The 19105-nt window shown below is 58.0% G+C and overlaps 1 protein-coding gene across 4 annotated transcripts in view; it reads left to right on the plus strand.

Annotated features, from left to right (window-relative positions):
- The first annotated feature begins 13641 nt into the window (after positions 1–13641).
- Positions 13642–19105, plus strand: part of LOC140396089 (ras-related protein Rab-19-like) — a 180869-nt gene continuing 175405 nt past the window's right edge. For 2 of the 4 annotated variants that reach the window (XM_072484192.1, XM_072484193.1), the window contains exon 1: positions 15624–15731. In XM_072484192.1, the coding sequence (XP_072340293.1) occupies positions 15658–15731 (74 nt within the window). In that variant the 5' untranslated portion in view covers positions 15624–15657. Of the gene's footprint in view, positions 13735–15623; positions 15732–15798; positions 15818–19105 lie in introns of those variants that run through there. The other 2 variants (XM_072484195.1, XM_072484196.1) reach the window with 2 other exon arrangements.

Genomic DNA, 19105 nt, shown 5'->3' on the forward strand with positions numbered 1-19105 from the left:
GGTTGGGCTGAGTTGAGGTGGGTTGGGCTGAGTTGAGGTGGGTTGGGCTGAGTTGAGGTGGGCTGGGCTGAGTCGATGTGGGTTGGGCTGTGTTGATGTGGGTTGGGCTGTGCTGGGTTGGGCAGTGTTGAGGTGTGTTGGGCTAGGTTGAGTTGGGTTGGGCTTGGTTGAGGTGAATTGGTCAAGGTTGAGGTGAGCTGGGCTGGTTTGAGGTGGGTTGGGCTGGGTTGAGGTGGGTGGGCTGGGTTGAGGTGGGTTTGTCTGTGTTGAGGTGGGTTTGGCTGGGTTGAGGTGGGTTGGGCTGGGTTGAGGTGGGTTTGGCTGCGCTGCGTTGAGGTGGGTTGGGCTGGGCTCGGTTTCGGTGGGTTGGGCTGGGTTGAGGTGGGTTGGGCTGTTCTGGGTTGAGGTGGGTTGGGCTGGGTTGGGGCTGGTTGGGCTGCGTTGCGGCGGGTTGGTGTGGGATGGGTTGTGCTGGCGTGTGGTGGGTTGGGCTGGGTTGTGGTGGGTTGGGCTGTGCTGGGTTGAGGTGGGTTGGGCTGTGCTGGGTTTAGGTGGATTGAGGTGGGTTGGGCTCTGCTGGGTTGAGGTGGGTTGGGCTGTGCTGGGTTGAGGTGGGTTGGGCTGGGTTGAGGTGGGTTGGGCTGGGTCGAGGTGCATTGGGCTGGCTTGAGGTGGGGTATGCAGGGATGTGCTGGGTTGGGCTAGATTGAGGTGGGTTGAGCTGGGTTGAGATTGGATGGGCTGTGCTGAGTTGAGGTGGGTTGAGGTGGGTAGAGCTGTGCTGGGTTGTGGTGGGTTGGGCTCTGTTGAGCTGGGCTGTGCTGGATTAAGGTAGGTTGAGGTGGGTAGTGCTTTGTTGGGTTGTGGTGGATTGGGCTCTGTTGAGCTGGGCTGTGCTGGATTAAGGTAGGTTGAGGTGGGTAGGAATGTGCTGGGTTGTAGTGGGTTTGTCTGGTTTGAGGTGGGCTGTGATGGGTTGAGGTGGGCTGTGCTGGGTTGTGCTGGGCTGGGCTGGGTTGAGGTGGGCTGTGCTGGGTTTAGGTAGTTTAAGGTGGGTAGGATAGTGCTGGGTATGGCTGGTTTGAAGTGGGCTGTGCTGGGTTGTGATGGACTGTGGTGGGTTGAGGTGGGCTGGGCTGTGTTGAAGTGGGTTGGGCTGGATTGAGGTGGTTTGGGCTGGGTTGAAGTGGGTTGGGCTGGTTGAGGTAGGTTGGGCTGGTTTGAGGTGGGTTGTGCTGGGCTGAGGTGATTTGGGCTGGGTTGACCTGGGTTGGGCTGTGCTGGATTGAGGTGGGTTGGGTTTGCTGGGTTGAGGTGCGTTGGGCTGGCTTAAGGTGCGGTATGCTGGGATGTGCTGGGGTGGGCTGGATTGAGGTGGGTTGAGCTGGATTGAGGTGGGTTGAGCTGGGTTGAGGTGGGTTGGGCTGTGCTGAGTTGAGGTGGGTTAGACTATGTTGGGTTGAGGTGAGTTGTGCTGGTTTGGGGTAGATTGGGCTGTGCTGGGTTGAGGTGGGTTGGGCTCGGATGAGGAGAGTTGGGCTGTGCTGGGTTGATGTGGGTTGGGCTGGGTTAAGAACAAAGAACAAAGAAATGTACTGCACAGGAACAGGCCCTTCGGCCCTCCAAGCCCGTGCCGACCAGGGTTAAGCTGGGCTGTGCTGGGTTAAGGTGGGTTGGGCTCTGTTGAGCTGGGTTGTGCTGGATTAAGGTAGGTTGAGGTGGGTAGGAATGTGCTGGTTTGAGGTGGGCTGTGATGGTTTGAGGTGGGTTGTGCTGGGCTGGGTTGAGCTGGGCTGTGCTGGGTTTAGGTAGGTTGAGGTGGGTAGGATTGTGCTGGGTTGGGCTGGTTTGAGGTGGGCTGTGCTGGATTGTGATGGGCTGTAGTGGGTTGAGGTGGGCTGGGCTGTGTTGAAGTGGGTTGGGCTGGATTGAGGTGGTTTGTGCTGGGTTGAGGTGGGTTGGGCTGGTTGAGGTAGGTTGGGCTGCTTTGAGGTGGGTTGTGCTGGGCTGAGGTGATTTGGGCTGGGTTGACATGGGTTGGGCTGTGCTGGGTTGAGGTGGGTTGGGTTTGCTGGGTTGAGGTGGGTTGGGCTGCACTGAGGTGGGTTGGGCTGTGCTGGGTTGAGTTGGGCTGAGGTGGATTGGGCCGGGCTGGGTTGAGGTTCGTTGGGCTGGGCTGACTTGTGGTGGGTTGGGCTGGGCTGGGTTGAAATGGGTTTGGCTGGGTGGAGGTCGGTTGGGCTGTGTTGAGGCGGGTTGGCCTGGGCTGGCTTGTGGTGGGTTGTGCTGGGTTGGGTTGTGGTGGGTTGGGCTTAGCTGGGTAGAAATGGCTTTGGCTGGATTGAGGTGGGTTGGGCTGTGCTGGGTTGGGCTGGGTTGTGGTGTGTTGGATTGTGCTGGGTTGAGGTGAGATGGACTGTGCTGGGTTGATGTGGTTTGTGCTGGGCTGTGGTGGTTTGGGCTGTGCTTGGTTGAGGTGGGTTGAGCTAGGTTGGGCTGTGTTGTGGTGGGTTGGGCTGTGCTGGGTTGAGGTGGGTTGGGCTGTGCTGGGTTTAGGTGGATTGAGGTGGGTTGGGCTGTGCTGGGTTGAGGTGGGTTGGGCTGTGCTGGGTTGAGGTGGGTTGGGCTGGGTTGAGGTGGGTTGGGCTGGGTTGAAGTGCATTGGGCTGGCTTGAGGTGGGGTATGCTGGGATGTGCTGGGTTGGGCTAGATTGAGGTGGGTTGAGCTGGGTTGAGATGGGATGGGCTGTGCTGAGTTGAGGTGGGTTACACTATGCTAGGTTGAGGTGAGTTGTGCTGGTTTGGGGTCGATTGGGCTGTGCTGGGTTGAGGTGGGTTGGGCTCGGACGAGGAGAGTTGGGCTGTGCTGGGTTGAGGTGGGTTGGGCTGGGTTATGCTGGGCTGTGCTGTGTTAAGGTGGGTTGAGGTGGGTAGAGCTGTGCTGGGTTGTGGTGGGTTGGGCTCTGTTGAGCTGGGCTGTGCTGGATTAATGTCGGTTGAGGTGGGTAGGAATGTGCTGGGTTGTAGTGGGTTTTTCTTGTTTGAGGTGGGCTGTGCTGGGTTGAGGTGGGCTGTGCTGGGTTGTGCTGGTCTGGGCTGGGTTGAGGTGGGCTGTGCTGGGTTTAGGTAGGTTGAGGTGGGTAGGATTGTGCTGGGTATGGCTGGTTTGAAGTGGGCTGTGCTGGGTTGTGATGGACTGTGGTGGGTTGAGGTGGGCTGGGCTGTGTTGAAGTGGGTTGGGCTGGATTGAGGTGGTTTGGGCTGGGTTGAAGTGGGTTGGGCTGGTTGAGGTAGGTTGGGCTGGATTGAGGTGGGTTGTGCTGGGCTGAGGTGATTTGGGCTGGGTTGACCTGGGTTGGGCTGTGCTGGGTTGAGGTGGGTTGGGTTTGCTGGGTTGAGATGGGTTGGGCTGGGTTGAGGTGGGTTGGGCTGTGCTGGGTTGAGTTGGGCTGAGGTGGATTGGGCTGGGCTGGGTTGAGTTGGGCTGAGGTGGATTGGGCTGGGCTGGGTTGAGTTGGGCTGAGGTGGATTGGGCTGGGTTGAGGTTGGTTGGGCTGGGCTGGCTTGGCGTAGGTTGGGCTGGGCTGGGTTGAAATGGGTTCGGCTGGGTTGAGGTCGGTTGGGCTGTGTTGAGTTGGGTTGGGCTGGGCTGGGTTGTGGTGGGTTGGGCTTAGCTGGATTGAAATGGGTTCGGCTGGATTGAGGTGTGTTGGATTGTGCTGGGTTGAGGTGAGATGGGCTGTGCCCGGTTGATGTGGGATGTGCTGGGCTGAGGTGGTTTGGGCTGTGCTTGGTTGAGGTGGGTTGGGCTAGGTTGGGCTGGGTTGTGGTGGGTTGTGCTGGTTGAGCTGCGTTGGCCTGTGCTGGGTTGAGGTGGGTTGGATTGGGTTGTGCTGCGTTGGCCTGTGCAGGGTTGTGGGGGGTGGGGCTGAGTTGAGGTGGGTTTGGTTGGGCTGGGTTGAGGTGGGTTTAGCTGGTTTGAGGTGGATTGGGCTGTACTGGGTTGAGTTGAGTTGGGCAGGGTTGAGGTGGGGTGGGCTGGGTTGAGGTGTGTTGCGCTTGGTTGAGGTGAGTTAGGCTGTGCTGCGTTGAGGTGTGTTGGTCTGTGCTGGGTTGAGGTGTGTTGGTCTGTGCTGGGTTGAGGTGGGTTGGGCTGGGTTGAGGTGGGTTGGGCTGAGTCGCGTTTGGTTGGGCTGGGTTGAGGTGGTTTGGGCTTAGTTGCATTTGGTTGAGGTGTTTTGGGCAGGGTTGAGGTGGGTTGCGCTGAGTTGAGGTGGTTTGGTCTGGGCTGGGCTTTGCTGGGTTGAGGTGGGTTGTACTGGTTTGAGGTAGGTGGGGCTGTGCTTGGCCGAGGTGGGTTGTGCTGTGCTGGGTTGAGGTGGATTGGGCTGGGCTGGGTTGAGTTGGATTGGGCTGTGTTGAGGTGGGTTGGGCTGGCCTGGTTTGAGGTTGGTTGGGCTGGGCTGATTTGAGGTGGGTTGGACTGTGTTGAGGTGGGTTGAGCTGGGCTGATTTGAGGTGGGTTGCGCTGGATTCACGTGGGTTGGGCTGAGTTGAGGTGGGTTTAGCTGTGTTGAGGTGGGTTGAGCTGGTTTGAGGTGGGTTGGGCTGTGCTGGGTTGAGTTGAGTTGTGCTGGGTTGAGGTGGGCTGTGCTGTGTTGTGATGGTTAGGGCTGGGTTGAGGTGTGTTAGGCTGTTCTGTGTTGGGGTGTGTTGAGGTGGGTTGGGCTGAGTTGAGGTGGGTTGGGCTGAGCTGAGGTGGGTTGGGCTGTTCTGTGTTGGGGTGTGTTGAGGTGGGTTGGGCTGAGTTGAGGTGGGTTGGGCTGAGTTGAGTTGGGTTGGGCTGAGTTGAGGTGGGTTGGGCTGAGTTGAGGTGGGTTGGGCTGTGTTGAGGCGGGTTGGGCTGGGTTGAGCTTGGTTGGGCTTGGTTGAGGTCGGTTGGGCTCGGTTGAGGTGAGTTAGGCTGTTCTGTGTTGGGGTGTGTTGAGGTGGGTTGGGCTGAGTTGAGGTGGGTTGGGCTGAGTTGAGGTGGGTTGGGCTGAGTTGAGGTGGGTTGGGCTGTGTTGAGGTGGGTTGGGCTGGGTTGATGTGGGTTGGGCTGTGCTCGGTTGTGGTGGGTTGGGCTGTGTTGAGGTGGGTTGGGCTGGGTTGATGTGGGTTGGGCTGTGCTCGGTTGTGGTGGGTTGGGCTGGGTTGAGGTGGGTGAGGCTGTGCTGGGTTGAGGTGACTTGTGCTGTGCTGGGTTGAGGTGGGTTGGGCTGGGCTGGTTTGAGGTGGGTTGGGCTTAGTTGAGGTGGGTTGGGCTGTGTTGAGGTGGGTTGGGCTGGTTTAATGTGGGTTGGGCTGTGCTCTGTTGTGGTGGGTTGGGCTGGGTTGAGGTGGGTGGGGCTGTGCTGGGTTGAGGTGGCTTGTACTGTGCTGGGTTGAGGTGGGTTGGGCTGGGTTGGGTTGAGGTGGGTTGGGCTTGGTTGAGGTGGGTTGGCCTATGTTGAGGTGGGCTGGGCTGGCCTGGGTTGAGGTTGGTTGGTCTGGGCTGATTAGAGGTGGCTTGGGCTGGATTCACATGGGTTGTACTGGGTTGAGGTGGGTTTAGCTGCGTTGAGGTGGGTTGAGCTGGGTTGATGTGGGTTGGGCTGCGCTGGGTTGCGTTGAGTTGGGCTGGGTTGAGGTGGGCTATGCTGTGTTGTGGTTGTTTGGGCTGGGTTGAGCTTGGTTGAGTTGAGGTCGGTTGGGCTCAGTTGAGGTGAGTTAGGCTGTGCTGTGTTGAGGTGTGTTGGGCTATGATGGATTGAGATGGGTTGGACTGGGTTGAGGTGGGTTGGGCTGAGTTGAGGTGGGTTGGGCTGAGTTGAGGTGGGTTGGGCTGAGTTGAGGTGGGCTGGGCTGAGTTGATGTGGGTTGGGCTGTGTTGATGTGGGTTGGGCTGTGCTGGGTTGGGCAGTGTTGAGGTGTGTTGGGCTAGGTTGAGTTGGGTTGGGCTTGGTTGAGGTGAATTGGTCTAGGTTGAGGTGAGCTGGGCTGGTTTGAGGTGGGTTGGGCTGGGTTGAGGTGGGTGGGCTGGGTTGATGTGGGTTTGTCTGTGTTGAGGTGGGTTTGGCTGGGTTGAGGTGGGTTGGGCTGGGTTGAGGTGGGTTTGGCTGCGCTGCGTTGAGGTGGGTTGGGCTGGGCTCGGTTTCGGTGGGTTGGGCTGGGTTGAGGTGGGTTGGGCTGTTCTGGGTTGAGGTGGGTTGGGCTGGGTTGGGGCTGGTTGGGCTGCGTTGCGGCGGGTTGGTGTGGGATGGGTTGTGCTGGCGTGTGGTGGGTTGGGCTGGGTTGTGGTGGGTTGGGCTGTGCTGGGTTGAGGTGGGTTGGGCTGTGCTGGGTTTAGGTGGATTGAGGTGGGTTGGGCTCTGCTGGGTTGAGGTGGGTTGGGCTGTGCTGGGTTGAGGTGGGTTGGGCTGGGTTGAGGTGGGTTGGGCTGGGTCGAGGTGCATTGGGCTGGCTTGAGGTGGGGTATGCAGGGATGTGCTGGGTTGGGCTAGATTGAGGTGGGTTGAGCTGGGTTGAGATTGGATGGGCTGTGCTGAGTTGAGGTGGGTTACACTATGCTAGGTTGAGGTGAGTTGTGCTGGTTTGGGGTAGATTGGGCTGTGCTGGGTTGAGGTAGGTTGGGCTCGGACGAGGAGAGTTGGGCTGTGCTGGGTTGAGGTGGGTTGGGCTGGGTTATGCTGGGCTGTGCTGGATTAAGGTAGGTTGAGGTGGGTAGTGCTTTGTTGGGTTGTGGTGGATTGGGCTCTGTTGAGCTGGGCTGTGCTGGATTAAGGTAGGTTGAGGTGGGTAGGAATGTGCTGGGTTGTAGTGGGTTTGTCTGGTTTGAGGTGGGCTGTGATGGGTTGAGGTGGGCTGTGCTGGGTTGTGCTGGGCTGGGCTGGGTTGAGCTGGGCTGTGCTGGGTTTAGGTAGTTTGAGGTGGGTAGGATAGTGCTGGGTATGGCTGGTTTGAAGTGGGCTGTGCTGGGTTGTGATGGACTGTGGTGGGTTGAGGTGGGCTGGGCTGTGTTGAAGTGGGTTGGGCTGGATTGAGGTGGTTTGGGCTGGGTTGAAGTGGGTTGGGCTGGTTGAGGTAGGTTGGGCTGGTTTGAGGTGGGTTGTGCTGGGCTGAGGTGATTTGGGCTGGGTTGACCTGGGTTGGGCTGTGCTGTGTTGAGGTAGGTTGGGTTTGCTGGGTTGAGATGGGTTGGGCTGGGTTGAGGTTGGTTGGGCTGTGCTGGGTTGAGTTGGGCTGAGGTGGATTGGGCTGGGCTGGGTTGAGTTGGGTTGAGATGGATTGGGCTGGGCAGGGTTGAGGTTGGTTGGGCTGGGCTGGCTTGAGGTAGGTTGGGCTGGGCTGGGTTGAAATGGGTTTGGCTGGGTTGAGGTCGGTTGGGCTGTGTTGAGGTGGGTTGGGCTGGGCTGGGTTGTGGTGGGTTGGGCTTAGCTGGGTTGAAATGGGTTCGGCTGGATTGAGGTGTGTTGAATTGTGCTGGGTTGAGGTGAGATGGGCTGTGCTGGGTTGATGTGGGATGTGCTGGGCTGAAGTGGTTTGGGCTGTGCTTGGTTGAGGTGGGTTGGGCTAGGTTGGGCTGGGTTGTGGTGGGTTGTGCTGGTTGAGCTGCGTTGGCCTGTGCTGGGTTGAGGTGGGTTGGATTGGGTTGTGCTGCGTTGGCCTGTGCTGGGTTGTGGTGGGTTGGGCTGAGTTGAGGTGGGTTTGGTTGGGCTGGGTTGAGGTGGGTTTAGCTGGGTTGAGGTGGGTTGAGCTGGTTTGAGGTGGATTGGGCTGTACTGGGTTGAGTTGAGTTGGGCTGGGTTGAGGTGGGCTTGCTGGGTTGAGGTGGGCTGTGCTGGATTGTGGTTTGGGCTGGGTTGAGGTGTGTTGGGTTTGATTGAGTTGGGTTGAGGTCGGTTGGGCTCAGTTGAGGTGCGTTAGGCTGTGCTGTGTTGAGGTGGGTTGGGCTGTGCTGGGTTGAGGTGGGTTGAGCTGGGTTGAGGTGGGTTGGGCTGAGTTGAGGTGGGTTGGGCTGAGTTGAGGTGGGTTGGGCTGAGTTGAGGTGGGTTGGGCTGGGTTGATGTGGGTTGGACTGTGCTGGGTTGAGGTGGGTTGGGCTGGGTTGAGGTGGGTTGGGCTGAGTTAAGTTTGGTTGGGCTGGGTTGAGGTGGGTTGGGCTGGGTTGATGTGGGTTGGACTGTGCTGGGTTGAGGTGGGTTGGGCTGAGTTGAGGTGGGTTGGGCTGGGTTGATGTGGGTTGGACTGTGCTGGGTTGAGGTGGGTTGGGCTGGGTTGAGGTGGGTTGGGCTGAGTTAAGTTTGGTTGGGCTGGGTTGCGGTGGGTTGGGCTTTGTTGAGTTTGGTTGGGCTGTGTTGAGGTGGGTTGGGCTGGGCTGTGCTGTATTGTGGTGGGCTGGGCTGGGTTGAGGTGGGCTATGCTGGGTTGAGGTGGGTTGGGCTGGCTGGTGGTGGATTGGGTTGGATTGGTTTGTGGTGGGTTGGGCTTAGCTGGGTTGAAATGGGTTCGGCTGGATTGAGGTGGGTTGGGCTGTGCTGTGTTGAGCTGTGTTGTGCTGTGTTGGATTGTGCTGGGTTGATATGGGATGTGCTGGGCTGAGGTGGTTTGGGCTGTGCTTGGTTGAGGTGGGTTGGGCTAGGTTGGGCTGGGTTGTGGTGGGTTGTGCTGGTTGAGCTGCGTTGGCCTGTGCTGGGTTGTGGTGGGTTGGGCTGAGTTGAGGTGGGTTCGGTTGGGCTGGGTTGAGCTTGGTTAGCTGGGTGGAAGTGGGTTGAGCTGGTTTGAGGTTGGTTGGGCTGTACTGGGTTGAGTTGAGTTGGGCTGGGTTGAGGTGGGCTTGCTGGGTTGAGGTGGGCTGTGCTGGATTGTGGTGGTTTGGGCTGGGTTGAGGTTTGTTGGGCTTGGTTGAATTGGGTTGAGGTCGGTTGGGTCGGTTGAGGTGAGTTAGGCTGTGCTGTGTTGAGGTGAGTTGGGCTGTGCTGGGTTGAGGTGGGTTGGGCTGAGTTGAGGTGGGTTGGGCTGAGTTGAGGTTGGTTGGGCTGGGTTGATGTGGGTTGGGCTGTGCTGGGTTGCGGTGGGGTGGGCTGGGTTGAGGTGTGTTGGGCTTGGTTGAGTTGGGTTGGGCTTGGTTGAGTTGGGTTGTGGTTGGTTGGGCTCGGTTGAGGTGAGTTAGGCTGTGCTGCGTTGAGGTGTGTTGGTCTGTGCTGGGTTGAGGTGGATTGGGCTGGGGTGAGGTGGGTTGGGCTGAGTCGCGTTTGGTTGGGCTGGGTTGAGGTGGGTTGGGCTTAGTTGCGTTTGGTTGGGCTGGGCTGAGGTGGTTTGGGCAGGGTTGAGGTGTGTTGCGCTGAGTTGTGGTGGTTTGGTCTGGGCTGGGCTTTGCTGAGTTGAGGTGGGTTGTGCTGGTTTGAGGTAGACTGGGCTCGGTTGAGGTGGGCTGGGCTGGGTTGAGGTGGGCTATGCTGGGTTGAGGTGGGTTGGGCTGGCTGGTGGTGGATTGGGTTGGATTGGTTTGTGGTGGGTTGGGCTTAGCTGGGTTGAAATGGGTTCGGCTGGATTGAGGTGGGTTGGGCTGTGCTGTGTTGAGCTGAGTTGTGCTGTGTTGGATTGTGCTGGGTTGATATGGGATGTGCTGGGCTGAGGTGGTTTGGGCTGTGCTTGGTTGAGGTGGGTTGGGCTAGGTTGGGCTGGGTTGTGGTGGGTTGTGCTGGTTGAGCTGCGTTGGCCTGTGCTGGGTTGTGGTGGGTTGGGCTGAGTTGAGGTGGGTTCGGTTGGGCTGGGTTGAGCTTGGTTAGCTGGGTGGAGGTGGGTTGAGCTGGTTTGAGGTTGGTTGGGCTGTACTGGGTTGAGTTGAGTTGGGCTGGGTTGAGGTGGGCTTGCTGGGTTGAGGTGGGCTGTGCTGGATTGTGGTGGTTTGGGCTGGGTTGAGGTTTGTTGGGCTTGGTTGAATTGGGTTGAGGTCGGTTGGGTCGGTTGAGGTGAGTTAGGCTGTGCTGTGTTGAGGTGAGTTGGGCTGTGCTGGGTTGAGGTGGGTTGGGCTGAGTTGAGGTGGGTTGGGCTGAGTTGAGGTTGGTTGGGCTGGGTTGATGTGGGTTGGGCTGTGCTGGGTTGCGGTGGGGTGGGCTGGGTTGAGGTGTGTTGGGCTTGGTTGAGTTGGGTTGGGCTTGGTTGAGTTGGGTTGTGGTTGGTTGGGCTCGGTTGAGGTGAGTTAGGCTGTGCTGCGTTGAGGTGTGTTGGTCTGTGCTGGGTTGAGGTGGATTGGGCTGGGGTGAGGTGGGTTGGGCTGAGTCGCGTTTGGTTGGGCTGGGTTGAGGTGGGTTGGGCTTAGTTGCGTTTGGTTGGGCTGGGCTGAGGTGGTTTGGGCAGGGTTGAGGTGTGTTGCGCTGAGTTGTGGTGGTTTGGTCTGGGCTGGGCTTTGCTGAGTTGAGGTGGGTTGTGCTGGTTTGAGGTAGACTGGGCTCGGTTGAGGTGGGTTGGGCTGGGTTGAGGTGGGTTGGGCTGGCCTGGGTTGAGGTTGCTTGGGCTGGGCTGATTTGAGGTGAGTTGGGCTGGATTCACGTGGGTTGGGCTGAGTTGAGGTGGGTTGAGCTGGTTTGAGGTGGGCTGGGCTGTGCTGGGTTGAGTTGAGTTTGCCTGGGTTGAGGTGAGCTGTGCTGTGTTGTGATGGTTTGGGCTGGGTTGAGGTGTGTTGGGCTTGGTTGAGTTTGGTTGAGGTCGGTTGGGCTCGGTTGAGGTGAGTTAGGCTGTGCTGTCTTGAGGTGTGTTGAGGATGGGTTGGGCTGTGCTGGATTGAGGTGGGTTGGACTGGGTTGAGGTGGGTTGGGCTAAGTTGAGGTGGGTTGGGCTGAGTTGAGGTGGGTTGGGCTGGGTTGATGTGGGTTGGGCTGTGCTCGGTTGTGGTGGGTTGGGCTGGGTTGAGGTGGGTGAGGCTGTGCTGGGTTGAGGTGGCTTGTGCTGTGCTGGGTTGAGGTGGGTTGGGCTGGGCTGGGTTGAGGTGGGTTGGGCGTGGTTGAGGTGGGTTGGGCTAGGTTGAGGTGGGTTGGGCTGGCCTGGGTTGAGGTGGTTGGTCTGGGCTGATTAGAGGTGGGTTGGGCTGGATTCACGTGAGTTGTACTGGGTTGAGGTGGGTTTAGCTAGGTTGAGGTGGGTTGAGCTGGTTTGATGTGGGATGGGCTGCGCTGGGTTGCGTTGAATTGGGCTGGGTTGAGGTGGGCTATGCTGTGTTGTGGTGGTTTGGGCTGGGTTCAGCTTGGTTGAGTTGGGTTGAGGTCGATTGGGCTCATTTGAGGTGAGTTAGGCTGTGTTGTGTTGAGGTGTGTTGGGCTATGATGGATTGAGGTGGGTTGGACTGGGTTGAGGTGGGTTGGGCTGAGTTGAGGTGGGTTGGGCTGAGTTGAGGTGGGTTGGGCTGAGTTGAGGTGGGTTGGGCTGTGTTGATGTGGGTTGGGCTGAGTTGAGGTGGGCTGGGCTGTGTTGAGGTGGGCTGGGCTGTGTTGAGGTGGGCTGGGCTGTGTTGAGATGGGTTGGGCTGTGTTGATGTGGGTTGGGCTGTGCTGGGTTGTGGTGGGTTGGGCAGTGTTGAGGTTTGTTGGGTTTGGTTGAGTTGGGTTGGGCTTGCTTGAGTTGGGTTGAGGTCGGTTGGGCTCAGTTGAGGTGAATTAGGCTGTGCTGTGTTGAGGTGTTTTGGGCTGTGCTGGGTTGGGCTGGTTGAGGTGGGTTGGGCTGAGTTGAGTTTGGTTGGGTGGGTTGAGGTGGGTTGGGCTTTGTTGAGTTTGGTTGGGCTTGGTTGAGGTGGTGTGGGCAGGGTTGAGGTGGGTTGCGCCGAGTTGAGGTGGTTTGGTCTGGGCTGGGCTTTGCTAGGTTGAGGTGGGTTGTGCTGGTTTGAGGTGGGTGGGGCTGTGCCGGGTTGAGGTGGGTGGGGCTGTGCTGGGTTGAGGTGGGTTGTGCTGGGCTGGGTTGAGATGGGTTGGGCTGGGTTGAGGTGGGTTGGGCTGAGTTGAGGTGGGTTGGGCTGGGTTGAGGTGGGTTGGGCTGAGTTGAGGTGGGTTGGGCTGGGTTGAGGTGGGTTGGGTTGTGCTGGGTTGTGGTGCGTTGGGCAGTGTTGCGGTGTGTTGGGCTTGGTTGAGTTGGGTTGGGCTTGGTTGAGTTGGTTTGAGGTCGATTGGGCTCGGTAGAGGTGAATTAGGCTGTGCTGCGTTGAGGTGTTTTGGGCTGTGCTGGGTTGGGCTGGGTGAGGTGGGTTGGGCTGAGTTGAGTTTGGTTGGGCTGGGTTGAGGTGGTTTGGGCAGAGTTGAGGTGGGTTGCGCTGGGTTGAGGTGGTTTGGTCTGGGCTGGGCTTTGATAGGTTGAGGTGGGTTGTGCTGGTTTGAGGTGGGTGGGGCTGTGCTGGGTTGAGGTGGGTTGTGCTGGGCTGGATTGAGATGGGTTGTGCTGGGTTGAGATGGGTTGGGCTGGGATGAGGTTGGTTGGGCTGGGTTCGGCTGTGTTGAGGTGGGTTGAGCTGGGCTGATTTGTGGTGGGTTGGGCTGGAATAACGTGGGTTGGGCTGGGTTGAGGTGGTTTGGGCTGTGCTGGGTTGAGATGGTTGGGATTTGCTAGTTTGAGGTGGGTTGGGCTGAGTTGTGCTGTGCTGGGTTGAGGTGGGTTAGGCTGTGCTGGGTTGAGGTGGGTTGGCCTGTGTTGCCTTGAGGTGAGCTGGGCTGTGCTGGGTTGAGGTGGACCGGACAGGGTTGAGGTGGGTTAGGCTGTACTGCGTTGAGGTGAGTTTGGCTGGGTTGAGGTGGGATATGCTGGGTTAAGGTGGGTTGGGCTTGGTTGAGCTGGGCTGTGTTGTGGTGGGTTGGGCTGGGTTGTGGTGGGTTGGGCTGTGCTGGGTTGAGGTTGGTTGGGCTGTGCTGTGCTGAGGTGTGTTGGGCTGTGCTGGGTCGAGTTCGGTTGGGCTGGGTTCAGCTGGGTTGAGATGGGTTGGTCTGAGTTGAGGTGGGTTGGGCTGGGATGGGTTGAGGTGGGTTGGCTGGGTTGAGGTGGGTTGGGCTGTGTTGAGATGGGTTGGTCTGGGTTGAGGTGGGTTGGGCTGTGCTGTTTTGAGGTTGTTAGGTGGGTTGGGCTGTGCTGGGTTGAGGTGGGTTGGGCTGAGCTGTGGTGGGTTGGTCTGGGTTGAGGTGGGTTGGGCTGGGTTGAGGTGGGTTAGACTGGGTTGACGTTGCTTGGTCTGGGTTGAGCTGGGTTGAGGTTGTAGCCTGTTAAAATGGCTAACTCCCAATTTAGAATGGCTAACCCCGATTTAAAATGGCAAACGGAAAAGGCTGATGGGAAAATCAGCCAACAGGACTAAAACAAGCAGCTGCAGGTAAAACTGTGTATTCGCCTCTGGGAAGGCCAGACAAGATCGATACCTGCAGCCATCAGCATAACAAAACACCAGCCATCTGAATGCTAATTAGCAATCCCCGGGAACAATGTGCAACAAATTAGACACACAAAGCCAATCCAGACTTTTCGGCGCCATCAGGAGCCTACACAGAGAGGTGAACGATCACCCCAAGACCGCCCATCGATCAAGGAATCGCTCCAGAATTGGAGAATATCGAACCAAGTGGAACCAGGTACAGGGTCCGCCCCGAAAGGCGGGAAGCCCCTGGGGACTATAAGAATAGAGTTCAAGTTCAAATCGACCCTTCGACACCCTTCTGCTGACCTTCTGCAACAGCCGCTCAAATCGTAAGTCTTACTTAAACGCTCGCTACGAGTTAGGCGCTCCTAGCTATCGAACTGTACCAGCTTCGAATCCCGCAGGCTCAGAACCCAAACGAAAGGCCATTCGTTTCCCTGACCTGGTGGGCCATTTCCAAGTTAAGTATTGGCCTGTTAGTTGTAGGATGTAGCTTAGACGTAGAATTTATGCATGAGTATTGATTGCTGTATATAATAAATGTGCGTTGATGTAACTCTTACTAAGCGGTGTGTTGGATTTTTAAAACATATATATTTTTTATTAAAGTTTTTTAACAACACAATTTTTTTCCCCCTTACAAACAATCCCCCCCCCCCCCCCCCCGGTAACAAAATAACGCAAATTCTCCCTGAGCAAGATATATACATGGCAAGATGGTATATTTACATAGCTTTGTACACTGGCTCTTGGCTGCGCGTACCGTTTCCCCCCACCCTCCATGCTATCTCCCGCTCGTCCATCCCCTCAAACAGTCTCTCGACCCCCCCACCCCCCCACCCCCAGGGTTGCTGCTGCTGCTGAACGACCTTCTTCTAACGCTACGCGAGATATTCTAGGAACGGTTGCCACTGCCTGTAGAACCCCTGTGCAGACCCTCTCAAAGCAAACTTAATTCTCTCCAATTTTATGAACCCCGCCATGTCGTTAATCCAGGCCTCCAGGCTAGGGGGCTTCACCTCCTTACACAATAGCAAGACCCTTCGCCGGGCAACTAGGGACACAAAGGCCAGAATTCCGGCCTCTTTCGCCTCCTGCACTCCCGGCTGGTGTGTTGGATTATTGATCATTACTCGGACTTGAACCATGTGGCGGTATCAGAAAGATACCTGGCGACTCAAGAGCAAAGGTGATAGAACAGAGCAATTAAACTAAGGCTAAACTAAGGCTAAACCCAGCAACAAGGTGGGTTGGGCTGGGTTGAGGTGTGTTGGGCTGTGCTGGGTTCAGCTGCGTTGAGGTGGGTTGGGCTGTGCTGGATTGAGCTGTGCTGGCTTGAGGTAGGTTGGGCTGGGTTGAGGTGGGTTGGGCTGTACTGGGTTGAGGTGGATTGGGCTGTGTTGGGTTGAGGTGGGTTGGGCTGGGTTGAGCTTGATTGAGGTGGATTGGTTTGGGTTCAGCTGGGTTGGGCTGTGTTCAGCTGGGCTGAGGTGGGTTGGGATGGGTTTGGCTGTGCTGGGTTGAGCTGCGTTGGGCTGTGCTGGGTTGGGTTGGGCTGTGCTGGGTTCTGCTGGGTTGGTCTGGGTTCAGCTTGGTCGAGTTGGGTTGGTCTGGGTTGAGGTGGGTTGGGCTGGGTTCAGCTGGGTTGAGGTGGGTTGGGCTGGGTTCAGCTGGGTTGAGGTGGGTTGGTCTGGGTTCAGCTGGGTTGGGCTGGGTTCAGCTGGGTTGAGGTGGGTTGGTCTGGGTTGGGCTGGGTTCAGCTGGGTTGAGTTGGGTTGGGCTGGGTTCAGCTGGGTTGAGGTGGGTTGGGCTGGGTTCAGCTGGGTTGAGGTGGGTTGGTCTGGGTTCAGCTGGGTTGGGCTGGGTTCAGCTGGGTTGAGGTGGGTTGGTCTGGGTTGGGCTGGGTTCAGCTGGGTTGAGGTGGGTTGGGCTGGGTTCAGCTGGGTTGAGTTGGGTTGGGCTGGGTTCAGCTGGGTTGAGGTGGGTTGGTCTGGGTTCAGCTGGGTTGGGCTGGGTTCAGCTGGGTTGAGGTGGGTTGGTCTGGGTTGGGCTGGGTTCAGCTGGGTTGAGTTGGGTTGGGCTGGGTTCAGCTGGGTTGAGGTGGGTTGGGCTGGGTTCAGCTGGGTTGAGGTGGGTTGGGCTGGGTTCAGCTGGGTTCAGGTGGGTTGGGCTGGGTTCAGCTGGGTTGGGCTGGGTTCAGCTGGGTTCAGGTGGGTTGGGCTGGGTTCAGGTGGGTTGGGCTGCGCAGGTAAATGCAGGAAGTCGTTTTAATAACGCCGCCAATTCGCAACCGCTCCGGAATAAACAAAGAGCCAAATGGTAGAAAGTGAGTATTTGATGTGACCGCACTCGGTGTGACGTCGATGTCCGATTGCAGTCCTGGACAATTTGTTGAAGTTTATTTGTGTCCAGGTGATGAGGAGCCAATGCTTTGATTTGGGAAAAGTCTCGGCCTCAGCGCCTCCACCCTCGTCTTTCCGGGTTTAGACTGACCCACCTTTAACCCTCACATCGGCGGGGTGGGGGGCGCGGTGATTACCTATTTGGGCTGAGTCTGTGATTGCCTGTTTGGGGTGTGTGTGTGATTGCCTGTTTGGGGGGGGGTGGTGATTGCCTGTTTGGGGGGGGGGTGGGTGATTGCCTGTTTGGGGGGGGGGGGGTGATTGCCTGTTTGGGGTGAGTCTGTGATTGCCTGTTTGAGGGGGGGGGGGTTCTGTGATTGCCTGTTTGGGGGGGGTGATTGCCTGTTTGGGGTGAGTCTGTGATTGCCTGTTTGAGGGGGGGGGGGTTCTGTGATTGCCTGTTTGGGGGGGGGGTGATTGCCTGTTTGGGGGGGGTGGGTGATTGCCTGTTTGGGGGGGTGGGTGATTGCCTGTTTGGGGGGGGGGTGATTGCCTGTTTGGGGTGAGTCTGTGATTGCCTGTTTGAGGGGGGGGGTTCTGTGATTGCCTGTTTGGGGGGGGGGTGATTGCCTGTTTGAGGGGGGGGTTCTGTGATTGCCTGTTTGGGGGGGGGGTGATTGCCTGTTTGGGGTGAGTCTGTGATTGCCTGTTTGAGGGGGGGGGGTTCTGTGATTGCCTGTTTGGGGGGGGGGGGCTGTGATTGCCTGTTTGGGGTGAGTCTCTGATTGCCTGTTTGAGGGGGGGGGTTCTGTGATTGCCTGTTTGGCGGGGGGGGGGGTGATTGCCTGTTTGGGGTGAGTCTGTGATTGCCTGTTTGAGGGGGGGGGGTTCTGTGATTGCCTGTTTGGGGGGGGGTGATTGCCTGTTTGGGGTGAGTCTGTGATTGCCTGTTTGAGGGGGGGGGGAGTCTGTGATTGCCTGTTTGAGGGGGGGGGTTCTGTGATTGCCTGTTTGGGGGGGGGGCTGTGATTGCCTGTTTGGGGTGAGTCTGTGATTGCCTGTTTGAGGGGGGGGGGTTCTGTGATTGCCTGTGGGGGGGGGCTGTGATTGCCTGTTTGGGGTGAGTCTGTGATTGCCTGTTTGAGGGGGGGGGTTCTGTGATTGCCTGTTTGGGGGTGGGGCTGTGATTGCCTGTTTGGGGTGAGTCTGTGATTGCCTGTTTGAGGGGGGGGTCTGTGATTGCCTGTTTGGGGGGGGGGCTGTGATTGCCTGTTTGGGGGGGGGTGATTGTATATTTGGGCTGAGTCTGTGATTGCTGTTTGGGGGGGTGATTGCCTGTTTTGGGGGGGGTGATTGCCTGTTTGGGGTGAGTCTGTGATTGACTGTTTGGGGGGGTGGTGATTGCCTGTTTGGGGTGAGTCTGTGATTGACTGTTTGGGGGGGGGTGATTGACTGTTTGGGGGGGGGGGGGGGTGATTGCTTGTCCCAAAACAGGCAATCAGTCTGTGATTGCCTGTTTTTTTGGGGGGTGAGTCTGTGATTGCCTGTTTTTTTTTGGGGGGGTGAGTCTGTGATTGCCTGTTTGGGGGGGTGAGTCTGTGATTGCCTGTTTGGGGGTGTCTGTGATTGCCTGTTTGGGGGGGATGGGTGATTACCTGTTTGGGGCGAGTCTGTGACTGCCTGTTTGGGGGGAGGGTCTGTGATTGCCTGTTTGGGGGGGTGAGTCTGTGATTGCCTGTTTGGGGGGGTGAGTCTGTGATTGCCTGTTTGGGGGGTGTCTGTGATTGCCTGTTTGGGGGGGATGGGTGATTACCTGTTTGGGGCGAGTCTGTGACTGCCTGTTTGGGGGGAGGGTCTGTGATTGCCTGTTTGGGGGGTGAGTCTGTGATTGCCTGTTTGGGGGGGTGATTGCCTGTTTGGGGTGAGTCTCTGATTGCCTGTTTGAGGGGGGGGGTTCTGTGATTGCCTGTTTGGCGGGGGGGGGGGTGATTGCCTGTTTGGGGTGAGTCTGTGATTGCCTGTTTGAGGGGGGGGGGTTCTGTGATTGCCTGTTTGGGGGGGGGGGTGATTGCCTGTTTGGGGTGAGTCTGTGATTGCCTGTTTGAGGGGGGGGGTCTGTGATTGCCTGTTTGAGGGGGGGGGTTCTGTGATTGCCTGTTTGGGGGGGGGGCTGTGATTGCCTGTTTGGGGTGAGTCTGTGATTGCCTGTTTGAGGGGGGGGGGTTCTGTGATTGCCTGTGGGGGGGGGGGGGCTGTGATTGCCTGTTTGGGGTGAGTCTGTGATTGCCTGTTTGAGGGGGGGGTTCTGTGATTGCCTGTTTGGGGGGGGGGGCTGTGATTGCCTGTTTGGGGTGAGTCTCTGATTGCCTGTTTGAGGGGGGGGGTTCTGTGATTGCCTGTTTGGCGGGGGGGGGGTGATTGCCTGTTTGAGGGGGGGGTTCTGTGATTGCCTGTTTGGGGGGGGGGTGATTGCCTGTTTGGGGTGAGTCTGTGATTGCCTGTTTGAGGGGGGGGGGTTCTGTGATTGCCTGTTTGGGGGGGGGGGGCTGTGATTGCCTGTTTGGGGTGAGTCTCTGATTGCCTGTTTGAGGGGGGGGGTTCTGTGATTGCCTGTTTGGCGGGGGGGGGGGTGATTGCCTGTTTGGGGTGAGTCTGTGATTGCCTGTTTGAGGGGGGGGGGTTCTGTGATTGCCTGTTTGGGGGGGGTGATTGCCTGTTTGGGGTGAGTCTGTGATTGCCTGTTTGAGGGGGGGGGAGTCTGTGATTGCCTGTTTGAGGGGGGGGGGGTTCTGTGATTGCCTGTTTGGGGGGGGGCTGTGATTGCCTGTTTGGGGTGAGTCTGTGATTGCCTGTTTGAGGGGGGGGGGTTCTGTGATTGCCTGTGGGGGGGGGGCTGTGATTGCCTGTTTGGGGTGAGTCTGTGATTGCCTGTTTGAGGGGGGGGGTTCTGTGATTGCCTGTTTGGGGGTGGGGCTGTGATTGCCTGTTTGGGGTGAGTCTGTGATTGCCTGTTTGAGGGGGGGGTCTGTGATTGCCTGTTTGGGGGGGGGCTGTGATTGCCTGTTTGGGGGGGGGGGTGATTGTATATTTGGGCTGAGTCTGTGATTGCTGTTTGGGGGGGTGATTGCCTGTTTTGGGGGGGGTGATTGCCTGTTTGGGGTGAGTCTGTGATTGACTGTTTGGGGGGGTGGTGATTGCCTGTTTGGGGTGAGTCTGTGATTGACTGTTTGGGGGGGGGGTGATTGACTGTTTGGGGGGGGGGGTGATTGCTTGTCCCAAAACAGGCAATCAGTCTGTGATTGCCTGTTTTTTTTGGGGGTGAGTCTGTGATTGCCTGTTTTTTTTTGGGGGGGGTGAG

Source organism: Scyliorhinus torazame, chromosome 19, assembly GCF_047496885.1.
Source record: "Scyliorhinus torazame isolate Kashiwa2021f chromosome 19, sScyTor2.1, whole genome shotgun sequence".
NCBI classification, from domain to species: Eukaryota; Metazoa; Chordata; class Chondrichthyes; order Carcharhiniformes; family Scyliorhinidae; genus Scyliorhinus; species Scyliorhinus torazame.